Here is an 18,345-nt window from a genome sequence, read left to right as displayed (position 1 = left end):
GACGATTTTCGAAGATTTTTCAGCTTACGACGTGGCGTAGGAACAGAACTCCCATCATAAACCGGGGACTGAGTGTATTGTTAATTTCATGTAATAATTTGTTAAAATCAACAAATTTGTTATTTCATTTATGACTTCTTGTTCAAAATTATTGTGATAAATACAAATTTTATTAATAATTGAGGTCACAGAACTATTATTAAATCTATTGTTAAGTCCATATGCATATGCAGTTTTCAATTTTATAATATAGGAATTTTCTACATCTAGTCTAGATTGTTAATATCAACAATATCAATAAAAATAATAATTGCACGTTTAAAGGGACGTTCTTTAAAGTATTGGTATTCATATTTGTTGATAGCTATCGTTATCAAAGTAGTTGTTGTTATACTGTACAGTACATAGATTCATATGATTGTTAATTCTCAGGTGTAAAGGGGAACCAGTTGGCCTTGCTTATTTCATACCACATAAACAGCACTTAATTAAATAGACAATTCTTGTTCTGGTAAATACAGGTACATTATTATAATCACTAACATACCTAGTATTGGAGATAGGTGGATTTGGCTTATACCTTTTATGTTTACACTTTAACATCATGTAAGTAAATATTTTTAGAGGTAAAGGACTTTATAGAAGTAGAAGTAACAGAATTCTAAATATAACAGTATGGATAAGGATAAAACTAGATAAAAGGAAAGCGATAGTAATTTGAGCTAAGTAGTAGTAGACACAGTAAAAGAAGAGTAAAGAACTAAAGTAGACATATAAATGTTAATTGGAACTATTGAAGTTAATAAGGACTAATTATCAGTAAAAGAATTACCTAGTGGTAACTGGCAAATATACAGTGGCAAGCTAACATTGATAATCAGTGCTAGATGATTTACTGTTTAAGGAATAAGAGTAATAAAAGAAGAAAAACATAGAGTAACAGTATATAATAACAAGAAACAGAAACCGTAGAACAGGAAGAAAAGGATATAAGTAAAGGCAGTCAGGTAGGAGGACTAGTTACACTGTTGTGTTAAGCTCATCAAACATAAGTAAGTAGATAAGTGAAAAAAGTTATATGAGGTCAAGCAAGTAATTTAAGTAAATAAAGTAAGTATATACTATATAGAAAAAGGATAGGTAAATAAAATAATGAAGCGAGAAAAATAATTTTGATAAGGCAAACTGTAGATAACAAAAAAATATAATACTGTAACTAACAGGAGCAAAAACTCACAGGCACCAAAACTTATAAGCTGCTAGTTTTGCCAATACACCTGGACTTTGGATGAGGTTGTAGTTTAAAATTGATTTCATGTATACACAACCATCAATGGTACTCACACTGTGCTTTATAAGTTTTATTTTACAGAAGTCGTAGTAGACACTGTTAAAAGTAAAAGGTCACAAAACCAACAGACAGAATTTCGTATTCTGTGTACTGTATACTATGTTGCCACATGGTGATCCATTTTTGCCTTTTATATGTATAATAAATATATTGACTCAAATTTAGAGGTAAACCTTGAAAATTATAGAATTACTGCTAGTAAAATCAACTTTGTTAAAATACTAAAATTCCATATTAACAGTAATTAAATTTGATAATAGAAATATAAGCAAAACCATTTGTATCCCTGTTGGTGCTAATTTTGGCCATAACAGTGCTAGTTTATACTTACATTATTATGAATCTAAATTATTACATAATAATCCCTTAGAAGACAGACTTAGATATAAAAATACATTTAAGTTTATACATGATCTACTAATATTAAGTAATAGAGATAGGTCGATTTTAAACCAGTATATCTTAGAGTACTGTACTTAAAGTTTCCTTTAATCAATAATGACCCTTATACAACAGGGGCCTTCTTAGATATTTTCAATTGTCAACTTTGTCAGTTAAGTGATAAATTTTCAATATGGTTACATTAAAACTTACAAGTGAATTTGAATTGAAGAAGGCCTGTATCAGCATAACTATAATTTCAGTAAGTTAGATTACTTGAATAGGTTCTCCAGTATCTGAAATATAGCATTCATACACTCATATATTTTTTGTATACATGTGAATATAATTAATTATTTTCATATGTAACAACCATACTATGTAGCTTATGAAGGTACATTAGGTATGCTGACTCAGTAGTATAATATTGGTATTTAGTTATGTATTATAGAATGTTAATATTAATATTAGCTATGATAATTAAGTGTATATTAGTGTATACTGTACGGTACGTATGACTTAGGGTTCACGTTTATATAATTTTAAATTGCAGGTACTATAAGGCGTTGATGACTGGGATTTGCTTTAAACCTTGTGGTTGTTAAAAGTGGACACACTGATGGATGGCACAAGAATTTTATAAATACACATGCACCTCTTGTGTGTATATGTAGTCCATCATTGACCTTACTGTTACTTTTTTAATGTTAAACTGTCAAGCTATGTAAAAAAAAAAACTTAAAGCTTCGTGGGAGGTATGTAGTAGCGTTAGTTTTGCACATTTAAAAATGATTTTAACACTTCTACCTGGTCAAGAGTCTAGTTCTACATATACATATATAGTGGCTTGTGTGATTTTATTACTTATGGTTATGTCCTAAATTATGTCTAATAAAGGTAATTACATTACCTCTTGCAACTTGAAGAGGCACTAGAAGCCAAAGGAGAAGGTTTCAGTTGTGAAGCCAGGCCCAACGGTTTTAAGATGGCTCAGCTTATTGTGTTTTTAATTTACCCTTTGGCAGTGCAACTTTGGATGCTGTCATAGATATAAAAGTGCAGATGAAGGGCAGAGGATCCGGTAGGGGTTACGATAAGACCTGTGCCCACCCTTCACCTCTCTGTGCTACTGGACCATTGACTGCGTTGCTTCTATCATATCCTGAATTTTTTCCATCAGTCAGGTTCATGGCACAACTAGTGATTTTTATGGGAATTCAAGGCCATGGCAAAAAAGCAGGAATTGGTCTTAGGAGCCATAAGCAGTCTCAGGAGCCAAAGGATTTTCTGCAGAGGCAAGTGAAGCTATTGCCAGACTTTTCAGAACTTGACCATCAACCTCTACCAGGCAAAGTGCTACTTATTACATATTTTCTCCGTCTCTTTTAAAAATGTCATAGGAAGAAGTCTGTGCTTACCTCCAGGGCCATATCTCTGCCAAGTTTTTAGGCTTTATGGCATAGATCTGGGTTTTTCAGTAGAACTTAGAGGGAATTTCCAGCATTTTCAGAAGGATCTTCCTCAGAGATCATCCAACCTCCAAACTTAGATCTTTGCGTAGTGCTGAAGGGTCTCATCTAGTCCCAATATGAACTTTTACAGTAGCTATCACTCCCATTCCGTACAATGAAGATGGTTTTTGTAATTGGCATTTTCTTGCACTCTTCAGGTCAGAGTTTTATGGTTTTATCTTCTGCAGCTGACATCACGGCAGAGACCAAGATTTTAATCAGCAAGGATTGTTCCAAATCTCCCTGCACCATCCCTTACCTTGCCTCTTGTCACTGTTAATGAAGATGATTATCATTTTTTCTTATTAAAAGAAGTCCACCACTACTTTAAGAAAACCAAAGATTCCAGAAGCAGCACCTATAGACTTTTTCTTTCAACAGGTCAGTCCAAGAAGCAGGTCTCAAAAAACAGTCTCTTGCTGGCTCAAGCAGGTTATATTTAGAGCTAAAGCAATGCGGGAGATGCTGAAGTAGCACATGTAAAAGTTCTGGGATATGACATTAGAGCCCTCACTAATACTCTGGCTTTTAATTGTAATTTGGATCTGAATATACTACAGTATTTTAAATGCAGGTAGCTGGAAATCTCAAGTCTACTTTTATTTGATTTTACCTGGTGATTTGGGGATTCTCTTTCATCCTGCTTATTTATATATGGCATCTTAGGTACATAGATTTCTGGGGCTACTAGCATCTATGTCTTACATAGTACAGTTCCTCTTTTCATGTGTACCATATATTATAGGTGCCCTAAATACACACTAAAGGGGCTTGTCCATCCTCATTATGAATCCGCCTTGGGTTCCTTACTTATCTAAGTCCCCAAAGTGGTCCCATGAAGCAAAAGAATGCAATGTCTGGGGCATTCGAAGGCCACAGATGTGGATTTATATAATGATAGCTTTGTATGAAAAGAACCAGTTTTTAAAAAATTTTATTTTTGTGGATGTTGTACGTATTTGTTACGTTTAATGAGATTTTAATTGCAGATTCCATGAAGACAAATATTAAAGAGAAGGGTCGAGGGTCAAGGGGTCGGAGAAATTTCCATAATACTGTGCTAGCTACTCGTTCAGTTGCAGAAAGGGAAAGGATTGTAAGTGAAAGAGTTGCTACTATTTTAGCCAGTGAAGCTTCAACTAATATGGCTTGGAAAGAAAACAGCACTCATGGAGGACGTGGGTGCCTCGCCAAATTTCAGGATAAGGTCAGCAAAGGGTTTTTGGTTTTATGTATTTTGTTCCATTTGCTTAGGGAACAAGTATTCTTGACATGTAAATATAGTGGCTTTTGTTATATATAATTGAATAGTTGTTGACAATTCACAGTTAAATTTATTCACATTTGATAGTGTGATAAACCATGGCAAGCATCAAAAAACAAGTCTGATTATCAGTTTGAAATTATATGTAGGTAGATTTTCTGTCAGTAGATAGCGATCATTCTCTGAGGAAAACTTATACAGTATAATAAAACTGAGCTGTTATGCTATAAAATAAGGCCTATTTTCCTTACTATATTATTATACCCCAAAGGTAACTTCAGGTATGAAGTGCACATTTGTGGTAATTGTCTTGATTTGAGATAATATATTGCACAAGAAACTAATAAAATAGCTTCGTTGATTCCTCCAGTATTTCATATCTCTAGTGTGTTATATAAATGTCAAATATTGTAATTATTTTGTAATACCTTGTGCTTTTTGAGAAATTTATAAGTCTGTTCAATCAGTTGTGAAAGGGACTTCCAAACAAAGCACCATTAAGTAATTTTTATTTCTGTGGCTGTTGCATTGTACTGTACTTTGTAAATCACCTCCCAGTATATTAATGCACACATACAAATTTTCAATGTGAATTGAGTATGCCTTTCCTAGGGAGATGGTTTGGAAGGAAAGTGTATGTGTATTTCATTTGTCTCATCACAGAACTGTACTTTGTGGAGTGCATCATCTTGTAATCTTGAGCAACCCATTGAGAAATATTATGTTGCTGATCTCGAGTCACACATCAAGCCCAAAAAAGCTGAAGTTGGGAGGCTTTTGAAGAGGCTGTCAGACATCCCAGGACGACTGAATGTCACTGTTATGCAAAACATTAATGAGGTAATTGTTATCTTGTTTATGAAATTTCACGTATTTGATAATAGAAACTTAATTTTTTTTTATAATTCAAAAACACTTATTGCTAACTTATTATAGTAATTAATCATAAGTGGCCTTATTCTGCATAGAACTCATCTTGGTATAACCATTTTCTGAAAAGAATGCACCTGGTCTGTCCAGCAGACACCTTACTATCACTTGTATCTTATTCTGTTGGGTGCTACTGGGAATTGAATGAGTATGAGGATTTGAGGAAAGCATAATCCCTTATGATTAATGGGTTTATATGAAATGTGTGTTTTTGGACTGAAAAATGTTGCTTTTAGCTCTGGGTTTGCTTAAGTGCCATCAGGGGTCACTTGAAAAATTTTGAAGGAGTGTTAACTCTGTTGAGAATGTCTGAATTTGCGCTTCGCGCTCGTCGTTTTTTTATGTTTATGTTGTGAGGCAGCCTGAGCGAAGCATCACGATGTAAGCACTTGGTAGGTCGGATCTCCGAGGTAAATAAACTAAGTTGTTTATGTCAGCCTTTGATTTCACCTGCCACACTGGTCTACACGATCAACAAAGAAGTGGTGTACTTTTTGATAGTTGATCCAGGATTAACATGGAATTTTCATTTGTAGACCTGGAGGACACCCCCATGTAACTGTTCACCAGGTTCCAAGGCATTACTCGAAGCTATCACTGTGTTATGGTGTTCAACATCCTCTAAAGTTTTCACCAGTTATGCTGTACAACGTTGCTGCTTATGGTGCAGATGCACTAAAAGGGAATTTATCTGCGCTGGTTTCTTGACTTAGTAAATCCCCATGCTTTTAGGTTTCATTTTCAGATTGATATGTACTTAGGTGTCTATATCATCAATTAAAACTCCTGATTCCTTCCATCACAAGATATTGTCATGCCAGGATTAGAGCTGGACTGCTGAGGGCTTATAAGAACTTTAAAAAGGGAGTTTAGAAAATGAAGTTGAAAAATGTCGAGAGTATTTGTTTGAATTTTTTCAACTGTAGAAGTGTTTCAGTCGTGCGGTATATTATTAATTTTTCCCCTTAGTAACTAAGAAAAGAATGTACAGTCATAAATTGGTATGATCTCTTTAGACATTCCTGAAATGAGTCATCCTGCAGAAATGTGGCATCAGTCCAAGCAGGATTGATGGATGGTTTGGAACATTCAAAGCTAAATGCTTTCCATGTCTCCTGTCAGTCAGTTTCATGGTTGTATCCTGTGTCATAGAATTATGTTTGTCTGTTGATATTTGGCCATGTAAATGCACTGAATCCTTTCATATTACCATGTATTTTGAGCCTTGTGCAGAAGAAAGTAGATTATTCTAAATATTCTTAGCTACATTGATTTTTGTCTTTAACTTTTCGCATGCTACCTTTGATCTCTTACCAGCTAACTGTCCAATTTCTTTGACTTTACTTTGCTTAAATTTTCACTTCTCATTTATCTCACTTGTGAGGAAATCCTTCAGGTGGCCCCTTATGAGTATAGAAATGTGCCTTCAATATCACTCTTACAATTGCCTTCTGATTGGCTGGAGGGCTATGTGCATGTCAGAGAGAAGGATGAGGGAGTGGTAGATTAAGTATCTTTGTATATACAGTCGTTACCTGCAAATCAGTAGATCTTTTCTTTATCACTTTCAATTGTAACCAGGTACTTCTTTAAGAGCCATAAAAATGTGACGTACAAGCAGCGTTTTGTGGAATGAGAGCTCCTAAATAATTTTAGTGAAATGTTCAAAGTCAAGACATGTTTTTAAGAATATAAAGAAGGCTGTTGGTTTCTGTCCAGTTTAAGTATACTTGACATAAGATTCCATAAAACATGAACCTCATTGAACAAGTTCAGAGGAGCTTTCTAGAAGCTGGATGAGCTTTTTATATTTCACTATTTCATTTGCATTATTTGGAACTATTATAATTTTTTGTATCTGTGAAACCGTTTTGTATAAATTTCAAGTTTAGTGTTCATGTATATGTAGCAAAGTTTTATGGAAAATAATGTTTATTTTATCTTGTCCTTCCAGAACTCTGATAGTGAATCTGATGTAGAAGAAGCATCTGTTCTTAATGATTACTGCACACAGCTTGCCATGGCAGAACTCCTAGGCTCTCAAGAACTGAACGTAACTCGTGCCAATGGCCCTACATCACCAAACTTATCTTCTCTTGGTGACCTTCAAGGTCCTAGTTCAAACATTACCCTAGAAGCTGCTAGTGGTTTCTGGTTGATCCATCCAACAGAAACAAAACAAGACTCTAATGATACTGCTACAGCTGAAGAATCAGAAGTCAATACATGCAAAGTCCCCAACACTCATGTGGATTTTGAAAAGACTCATGAAAGTAGTAACAGTCAGATTATTGGTAAGGAAAATGATATTTTAACAGAAAACAGAGCAAAGGTGATTGGTGAAAGTGAAATTTCAGCCAAGGTATTATGTGCGGAAGATAGTAAACCTATAGATGGAGATGGCGCTCATAAATTTAGTAGCGATTTCTGTTCTTCTGAAGCCTCAAAACCTGTATTAGATGCAGATGATTCCAGATGCAGAACAGTTAGTGAACAAGGGGCATTAGTTAACTCTTTAACCTGTTCTGAAAATGAGGACTTTGTTAATTCAGAACCCAACTGTGGAAAAAATGATAGTTTATTCTCATCTTTCCGTAATGTAAGTTCTCCCAAGAAGCTGTGTTGCATCTCTTTGTCTGGCCACATTCTTAGTAGTTTACACAGCGATGCACAAAAAGAAGAGGATTCGTTGGCTCAAGTCTGTGATGGTAGTAAGGAGCAGAAACCCTGTAGTAGCCATAAAAGTAATCTTTGTGGTGAGAGAACTGTAATAAGCAAAGAGATAACTGAAGTAAAATTAGCTGAAAGTCAAGACAGTGAAATATTGTGTTTACTTGACACAACTATTGATAAAGACACAAAAGGGTCTCAAGGGTTACCAAAAAGACTGAGTAGATCACAGGGGAAACCCAACCAGTCAGGAGAACCTGTGGGCAAAGTGTTTGCAGGTGATAGCTCACCAGATTATCATTCATTAAATTCCACCTCCTTTCTACATAGAAAATGTGACACATCATCCCAAAAGGAATCCCTTTGTTCAAGAGAAAATGTAGAGGAAGAGACACTTGATGAAGTTGGGAAGCTATCAGATAACTCATGTGACTCAGACGGAACAGAAATATTCAACATAGCAAAGGGAAATAATAATCAGGATTCAGTTGCTTGGGAGTCAGATCATGGATCCTCTATTAAAAAAGAAACAAGAAACAAAATATAAAACAAGGAAAAAGTGGGGAATTAACTAGTAAAAGTTTTAACTGCAAGTCAGGTTTAGTATCCATGGAAACAACTGAGGAAAAGTCGGACGAGAGAGAAGATATTTCTGCTGATGACTGTAATTCTCCATTGTTGTTAGAAGATGAAGCTTGTAAAGATGATAGTGAAAGTGATGATGGTGATGCCAGGACTGTCATATATGATGAAAATACAGGTGACGGAATGTTGCCTATGCCATCGAGTGATGAACCTTGTGAAAGTATTTGTGAATTAGAAACTGCTGCACCATTCCAGGGTAAAGAGAAAGAAGTGAATGTTACCTCCTGTGCTTCAAAGAACTCTTGTTCCATAAACAAACACCACACTTTTTCAGAAGGGTCTTTAGACTTTCGAGATGAAAATGGTGTTACAAATGTTCCTTCATCTCTGCAATGTGCAGTTGATATGGATGAAACCAGAATGTATATTAACTCCAAGACTGTTAGGCATTGCAATGATAGTACAGTGATGTACCAACCCAACATGGATAAATGTCTGAGTAAAAAAGCAGTAACTCCACAAAATGCCTGTGAAGATAATTCAGATCCTGAAGCAAGAGAAGGAAAGTTAGGCATAACTTTACCCACTGAAGAGTACAGCAAAGCGGGAGAGACAGGCTATTAATCAAATTCTTGAAGCCTTTGAAGAAACCATACCCAGCAGATATTTAAATGAAACAAATAAAGCAAATGACACAATACTGTATAAAAATAGGGTTAGTGCAAAAGAACCTCTGCCTGATAAGAATTCAAGTTCGCTTGATGATACATTGTCTGAAGATATGGTGGAAAAGTTACTGGAAATGACTCCTCTTAAATCTGCCAAGGAACTGGATTTGGATGAAACCTTAGAGTATGGAGCTTCAAGTGAGAAAAACACCACAGCCCTTCACCAACATGGGGACTGCGGTGCTTCCAAGAAAACAGTGGTCATTGACAAAAATTTGCTAATGGAGGATGATTCCAACTACAGTAGTGAAGAACATGAGAGCCAAGGTGTGGAAGGTGATAATAGAAGTTTAAAGGACTGTGGTACAAAAAGTAGCACTTCAAATGTTTCTCCTGAACTGAGTAGTACTAAAGAGAGTTCAAAAATCAACAAGAGATCAGGCAGCATGCTTACAAGGCTTATTTACGATTGGGGCTCCCTTTTAGCTAGTGGTGAAGAAAGTGATGTAACTATCATAACAAATGGTGGTGAAGAATTAAATGCTCACTCTATTGTCCTCTTAGCCCGATGTCCCGAGTTATATGCAGATGTGAAAAATAGCAAAAGACAACTTACTTGGAATGGAGTTTCATATGATGGAGCGTACATCTTTCTAGCATATCTATACACTGGTGACTGCAGAATAAAAACAAAAGACGATCCTTTTTGGATGGATGTTTTTGATCTTGCTTTGAAATATAAAAGTGAAGAACTCATTAGTTTCCTTGAGTCTCTCTATAAAATAGGGAATTCTCCCATTAAAGAAAAAAGTTTGTTACAGAAGGGTTCTGATTCTGGTGTTTCAGAAGTCTTGTCCGGAAATTTAGAATCAACAGGAAGAATGATAGAAAACACTCTCATAGGTGGTGATGGGGTGAGAAGGAAGGAACCAGACAAAATTCGTAGTAGTTTTTCCAGTAGTAAGATGAAGCCAGGAAAAACTAGCACGGCAGTCAGACCATCACAGATGAACTCTGCTGAGGATATTGCCATACCACAGCAGACGAGTAATGAATTCGAGATAAGCACAAATCTTTCTATCCTAAGTACTCCTAAAGCTGACAGAAGTAATAGGTGTGGCCCCAGGAGATGCCTTGACCTATCTCCCATTGATAAAGCATTGTCACCAACAGTTCTTTATTCAGATGGGAATGATCAAGTTGATGGGTTGAGGACAAATAACATTAGTTCACCTGATAAACCAAGCAAGAGTCCCAAGAAAAAATCTTGTAGTATTTATGGGTCACAGTCACCAGACCTGTTTGAGTCCAGTGTGCAGGAAGAAAATGTTAGTTTTATAAGCATGCCAGCAAAATCACCACTTGGAGTTTCATCACCTGAAGATACAACAGTGAAAAGCCATTCGAAGGATTCTGTTGATGATCATGTAGTTGGAATTTCAAACTCTTTATCTAGTCATAAGAAATCACCAAATTTGCAAAATAGTTTCAGTGTTCAGTGTGATGAGAGTTCTGTGTGCTCTAAACTTGGAAACGACCAAGGACAAAATTATGAGAGTGGTGTATTGCATAATCAGGATGAGTGTCAAGATGATAACTGTCATATTTCAAAAGATGCGGACGCAAAGAAAGAGAATTTGTTTGATTTAGCAAAGTCTTTAAATACTGAAGACAATAGTTATACTAATGATGAGACAAAAAACGATAATGTGATTGATCTGACAAATGATAGCTCAGATGATTCACAGTCTAGTTTTTGTGCAGTTGGTGACATTGTGGATAACACTACAATTAGTAGCAAAACGGCCACACCTGAATATTCTCAGGAGGATATGGAACCTCTTAAGCTAATGGAAAGTGAAGAAAGTGAAAAGGAAGTGGATGAAGTTTCTTGTCAAGTCAAAACCGATGATAAAAACGAGGATGCTAGAAAAGGAAATGAAATAGCAATTGACATCATATGTCCGTCTCCAAACAGTGTTGTTAGTGACAAAGATGACCATGAAGAGTCAAGATCTGGCAGAGCTGAAAATGATCATTCTTACATAAGCAATGTGTGGGATGATTTTGATGATGCTGGATTTGGAATCTCTGTTGGTATGCCACTGACACCTAACAAAGATGAAAGTGCTGAAAATGTCAGTTGCCTTGATTTGCCATCTCTTGAAAAGGAGGAAAGAGCTGTTGATCCCAAGGACAACGAACGTATCATTGGCAGTGAATCCCAGTCCAACACTTTCAAATCATCTCTACCTATGGCGCCCCCTAGTTTATCAGACCAGAGAAGTTTGGACTTTGCAGCCAGTACAACGGATAACCAAAAATCAAGCAGGTTTGACCAGGGATGTACAAAGGCCAGTGCTTGCGTTTCATCCATTAGTGATGATACAATGGCTAAAGTAGCAGGAGACTTGGATGATTCTAATTTATGGAAAGAAGAATTTGAGCCAGTGTTTGAAGATGAGCAAATGATAGAAAGGGAGTGTTCTGATAGAGGGAATATGGTCGGGTTATGACAAGATGAAAACTCCTAAACAGAAAGCAAAAACAAAGAATATGATAACACCACTGCCAAATTACAAAGAAATGCTTTCACCAGAACTTCAGGTAAGTTTAAAAGAGTACTAATCAGTATGGCTTGGTAGCTGTAGAATATATTGTTGTGCCTGCAGTGCCTCATGCTGCAATTCTGTGGTTGCTATTCCTTTCATGACTGTTCTGCCTTTATACAGCTATCATTTGCTTTCAGTTTTATAAATTTTATTTAGTTCTTTTAAGGTGTAAATAGTTAAGATCTGTATATTTTCTCAACAGAAGAAAACAGATGTACTTGGTATCCAGTAGATCTACAGCCAGTTAGCATTTACCATTGTATCTGTCCAGTTGAACATTCCAGTATAAAACTTTCCACAATAAGCTTGGGGAAGACTAAGAACAAGTATTACTATTTTGGGAATAGTTATACAGGATGGTTTAACTGCACAAATATAGTGGTGAATTCTGACTGGCTAACTAAAGTTGACAAAATAAACAGATTTGATCGCTGGGGGTATCAAGACTAGATCAGAACACATAGTTGGGGGAATTATCAACCTCCTTACGACCTTGGATTGTCTATCAGTTGGTCATTATTAAGGGTACCATGAAGAAAAATTTAATATGTACTTGCATTGGAAAAGCTTTGTACATAAATTGGTACCTAGATTTTTCTAAAACTGCCTAAGTTTGACAAAAATATTTTAGTATTCAGAAGAAATTAATTGCAAACTTTTACTGCGTGTATGTTTTATAGTGTCGGTAGCAATAGTGTACAGTATACTGTACTGTAGTCTCACTATATTAACCCTTTAACGCTGAAGCCCTATTTACAAAAACGACTGGTGGCTTGGAGTTAGTCTTTTTTCAAAAAATCACAGCACGTTGAGTTCATTTTATTGCCTGAAGTTTAGTATGGTGAAAAAATATCATCATATATAAATATTGAAAAAAATAATTGTAATATGTAAACTAATGACAATTTTTTTAGTTGTATTGTAACTAAATTGCGATTATTTTGGTATATAACAAATTTTAAAACGATCAAAGTAACACAGAGAAAATATTATTGATGCAAAAACTGCCTAAAAAATTTTTTTTTTTTTTCAAAAATTCACCATAAAAAATATTTTAGTATTCAAAAATGAAGAAATTAATTTACTAAACTTTTACTTCGCAAGTTAAAGTATGTTTTTTTCTATTTATCGTTTATATGAAAATATTTCAAAACTGATAAAAGCTACAACCATGAGTTATTTTTTGTTGTATTGTAAATGAAATTGCGTTTTCATATATAAAACTTTATGTAACGACTGTATAAAACGTCTCACTGTTTCTGAATGTTTGGCGAAATTATCGCTTTTCATGTTTTTAAAAAATCACCATAAATCGAAATATTGTGCTAGAAAATTTATTGCAAAATGAAGTTAAACGATTGAATATTACTAAAGAAAGGAATTATAATTTTTATGTAAAATATTTCAAAACTGATAAAAGCTACAACCAGAGCTAATTACATGAAATTGCACACATTTTCATATATAAAAGTTTCTTTTAATGTAAACGATGCAAACATTACAACAACATGACGAAAAGAATTTCTGAGATGTTCTCAAAAAAAAATTTTTTTTCAGAAATTGCAGTTTGTTGCAAAATGAAGGTACATGATTGAATATTACTAGAATGTAAGAGTTTTAGCTTATAATTGTTTTTTACCATTTCGGTCGATGGTTATCGGCGAAAAATATTTCAAAACTGATAAAAGCTACAACCATGAGTTATTTTCTGTTGTATTCTACATGAAATTGCACACATTCCATATATAAAACTTTATGTAACGACTAATATAAAACAGTGCAAACATTAAGTGAGAATTTCTGGCGCGGACGTAAGGAAAAAGTTTTTTCAAAAATTCAATAAATCGAAATATTGCAAACTTCCAATTGTTGCAAAATGAAGGTAAATGATTGAATATTACTAGAATGTAAGAGTTTTAGCTTACAATTGCTTTTTACCAGCTGTGGTTTGAAATTTTGGCAGTTATCTGTGATTTATATGGCAAACTGATAAAAGCTACAACCGTGAGAATTTTCTGTTGTATTGTACATGAAATTGCGCACATTTTCATATATAAAACTTTATGTTTATACTTTACGATAAAATGCTGGTTGTTTGACTTTCAAAATTGTGCTAGAACTTCCAATTTGTATTTATTGAATATTACTAGAATGTAAGAGTTTTAGCCTTTTTCGACCATTTCGTCGAGTCAAAGTTGACATAATTGAAATTTTTTGTAGATAGTGTTAGGCAAAGAATTTTGATTATTGATTGAATCGAGCTCAAAATTTTGCCCGTTTTTTATGGTTATGGCTTGTATAAGAGAAGTAGACTTCTCCCAGCTGTGGTTGAAGGATGTCTGACAACTAGTATACTTTGTGGTTGTTTGACTAATTGGTGATTAATTTCGGCATAGATAGTGTTAGGCTTTTGAATTGATTGACGACTCTTTGCCCGTTTTTTGGACTTGTATTAGACTTTCTAGGATGTCAACTAATAGTGCTACCATTAGGCGTACACTGTTTGTGTTCCATGTAGGGGACAAACATGTTCAGTAGTTTTATGTTGTGAGGAGTATAATGACTGGGATATTAAGAAGTGGAAGACTTTAGATGCACATCTCAGAAACTAGCTAGAGATAGGAAGATGAAAGCTATTGCTAAGGAATCTAGTAAAGCTTTATCTAGTCAGGATTCATCCACTAAGTCAGATGCAATTGCACCTGTAATTTCTTCCAGTCCCATCCCATCTCCATTTGTGCAACCATCTCCTTTACCTGGCTTTCATGTTTCCGACCCCCAACACCATCGCCAGTCTGGAGTTGAAAATCAACACTCGCTTTGAATTGATTGTGCAATCGATCGCTAAATTAGTGTCATTGGTGCAAGTGCTTAGGGATAAAAGCGAGTCAGAGAGCCCCGTGGTGCCCAGTGCAAGTGCAGTGGTAATGGAGGAGGTGGCTGTTCGGCCCGCCAATTCTCCTAGGCCAAAGGTCCCTGTCATACTCCCCAGCACCTGGGAGGAGGCAAACTGGCAGCCTAAGGGAGGTCGGTGGGGTCTGCCCCTGAGCAGTTGCCCCCTCAGTTCAGTCTGAAAGTGAGTCAGAGCACCTTGTGGCGCCCACTGCAATTGCAGTGGTAGTGGAGGAGGTGGCTGTTCGGCCCGCTGATTCTCCCAGGCCAAGCTCCCTGTCATACTCCCCAGCACCTGGGAGGAGTCATACTGGCAGCCTAAGAGAGGTCGGTGGCATCTGCCCCCAAGCAGTTCCCCCTCGGTTCAGTCTGTTGATGAATCCCAGACTGCAGCCAAAGGCCACTGGAAAAGTCTTCAAGTGAGTGCTCACTGTATGTCCTCCAGCTCTGAAGATTTTAGTCCCAGGCACGCACGGCGATATGCGGACAAGTCCCACCTGCTAAGGTGGCATGCAGTGGAGTTTGAGATTTCTTCCCCTGTTCCTTTTAAGAAGGGCAAGGATTCAGCGTGCCCATCGTGTAGTCACTGGGATACCCCAGAACAATTCTCTTCTGCTTCTTCTGACGATGGTCGTAAATTGGCTCCTAAGCGCCTTGTGGCGCGGAGACGTTTGTCATCGAATAAAGGAGCTACTGCATCAGGAGTTGCCCACTTAGCACCTCCATCTCTACAATCAGCTACACCAGCAACTAGTGTCGAAGCACCCAAACTCCCATTTGCGATTGAGTGTCCACTGGCGCCTATTCATCAACAAGTTTCGCTACTGGCTCCTGTCTCCACAGCGCCCATTGGTGCCCGTTCTTTGACAAGTTTCGTTACTGGCTCCCGTCTCCACAGCGTCCCCTGAGCACCCATGGGTGCCCGTTCTTCAACAAGTTTTGCTACTGGCTTCTGTCTCCACAGCAAACCCCCCCCGAGCACCCATTGGCGCCCGTTCTTGGACAAGTTTCGCTACTGGCTCCCATCTCCACAGCGCCCCTGAGTGCCCCTTGGCGCCTGCTCCTCCACCGCTTCTTAGTAGTGCCGTTTTGGACATTGTTCCTACTCCAGTTGACCCGATTCAGAGCAAACTGGATATATTCTCAGTTTGCTTCAGAAGGCTCCTCCTACAGCTCAGACAACAGCGGACTTATCGCTTTCTCCTGTCTCTTCTGAGGAAGAGGTTGTTCCCGATCAAGATCCACCTTCATAGGTGTACTTGGCACTGTTGAGGTTCCTGCTAGCAACTTATCCAAGCTGCTTCTCGCCAGCTATTCCCTCTTCAGCTAAGAAGGCACTGGAGGAAGTAGAAAATTATGTTCTTGGCCTCGGAACTTGCGCACCTTCTAAAAAATATTTTTAAGTTGTTCGAAGTGATGAGCCCATGTAATCTATCTCTTTAAGGGATCTAACCAGGAAGACCTTTTTCTGGTCGCCCTGGCCACCGCTAAGAGGTCCAGTGAAATCCATGCTTTAGACAGAAAACACAGGATTTTCTCAGGGGAGGGCAGTTTGCTCCTTTTCCCTAGACTTTCTGGCTAAGAACTAATCACCATCGAATCCATGGCCTTGTTCTTTTATGATCAAGAACTTGTCCGAGATAGTGGGTCTGTCTGAAGAAGAAAGAACTCTCTGTCCAGTAAGGGCCCTTAAGTTTTATCTTCCCAGAACGAAGGACATTTGTGGTACTTCAAGAAACCTTTGGTGTTCTGTGAAATATCCCTCTAGACCCCTGTCTAAGAATGCCCTGGCATTTTTCTGAGGAATCTGATTTCTGAAGCACATTCCATAGTGAACGAAGACTCACTCTCATCTTTAAAGATAAAACCCACGAGATAAGAGCAGTTGCTAAGTCTTTGGCGTTTAAGCGCAATCTGTCCCTTACGTCAATTGTACAAGCGATGTTTTGGAAGTGCAAGTCGGTGTTTGCATCGCATTATTTTAAGGGATATCAAGACGACTTATGATTAATGCAGTACCTTGGGTCCGTTTTACGCGGCTGGAGTGGTGTTGGGGAAGGAAACATAGAAAGCAATGTCCTTTCTTCAGTCTCTGCCTTGCCTAGGGTGTTGAGTTTTGGGGAGCCTGGGAGTAGTATGTACCTGGAGTACCCTCCATTCTTTTGGTGGTATGGTTGGGTATTGGTGTTTTTAATTTGGTTTTTGGTGGTTATGGTGACTATTTACTCTGGTTATTTCGTGTGGTACTGTGCCCTGGGCAGGGGCATCTTGTTGTACTTTGCTAGCCGTCGGAATTTAGTCCATCGCTACAAAGCACCCACTGTAATAGTAGGCTCTCAAGGCTTTACCGCCTCGCCTCTACTTGATAAGATGAGCGCCAACCAGAGGCAGTATCTTACAGTAGCAACTCTCTTATCAGGAAAGGTTCAACAACATTGATTCAATGTTAGCAAATTTCTGTTCTCAAACTCATTACTGTTAATGGTGTTTTGGGGTAGATATGCCCAACATTCCTACCTCCATTCAATGTGGGAATCAGCTATGTAATTACTGGGTAAGTTACTTATATAAAAATGACATTTTTATAATAAAGTTTTATATATACTTATCCAGTAATTACATAATCGAAGACCACCTGCCTCCCCTCACTTGGACATAAGGGCATAAACAAATTGAGGCTCTTTGCTGTGTTGTACCTTCTCTTACACCGGAAAGTGGGCGGGGCTTGTTGCCATAACCATAACAAACTAGCGGACCAGCAATTTCAAAATTTTGAGCTGCCAGTTAAAAGAAACTAATAGCTATGTAATTACTGGGTAAGTATATATAAAACTTTATTTTATTATAAAAATGTCATTTTTTATTAATTTAGCTCTAATACCTACCTTTTCAAATTCTTATTATAATATCTTGGATGATTTTTCAGAAAGAGCTCAAGAGATATGGGATTAAGCCCATTAGCCGGAAGAAAGCAATTGTTATACTGGAACACGTCTATGAAAAGACTCATCCACTGGTTACTGATAGTGAGGCTGATAGTAGTTACTGTGATACTCCATTACAGCCACAACATGCTAAGACAAAAACTGGTAAATTTATCTATTTAACTTCCTTAGGTTAGTGGTGCATGCTGTTCAGCTTGAGTAATAATGATAGTATGCTCTATGTCTGTTATTTATATCATTAATATGTATTGTAAGCTGATTTTGCCTTTTATAGACATGCCTTGCTTTACAAAATCTCTGGTGTTTGTCAAAAATGAAGAAGTAATTGTCATATTGAGGCATACTAGAAAGGATATTCCTCCCATAGCTAAGACAATCTTGTATTTATGCAGTTAAACCATGCAGTATAAAGCTGTTTTCACAGAGACATTTTACTGAGCTTATGGTATAAGTTGATAGCAAGAGGTATAAATACTGCCATTACAAAATGTATTAATATTATTAGTTTAACCAGACGAGAGGGAAAAAGCTAAGCT

General features: G+C 36.9%; 1 protein-coding gene across 1 annotated transcript in view; it reads left to right on the top strand.

Moving 5' to 3' along the window:
* Nucleotides 1-18,345, top strand: part of mus312 (mutagen-sensitive 312) — a 65,062-nt gene that overhangs the window by 31,080 nt on the left and 15,637 nt on the right. The window contains 7 exon segments of the mRNA XM_067081159.1: nt 4,233-4,450; nt 5,171-5,347; nt 7,392-8,649; nt 8,793-9,133; nt 9,270-11,864; nt 11,866-11,967; nt 17,791-17,953. Of these exon segments, the coding sequence (XP_066937260.1) occupies nt 4,233-4,450; nt 5,171-5,347; nt 7,392-8,649; nt 8,793-9,133; nt 9,270-11,864; nt 11,866-11,967; nt 17,791-17,953 (4,854 nt within the window).

Source organism: Macrobrachium rosenbergii, chromosome 37 (genome assembly GCF_040412425.1).
Source record: "Macrobrachium rosenbergii isolate ZJJX-2024 chromosome 37, ASM4041242v1, whole genome shotgun sequence".
Classification (NCBI taxonomy): domain Eukaryota; kingdom Metazoa; phylum Arthropoda; class Malacostraca; order Decapoda; family Palaemonidae; genus Macrobrachium; species Macrobrachium rosenbergii.
This window is presented reverse-complemented; position numbering and strand designations above follow the sequence as displayed.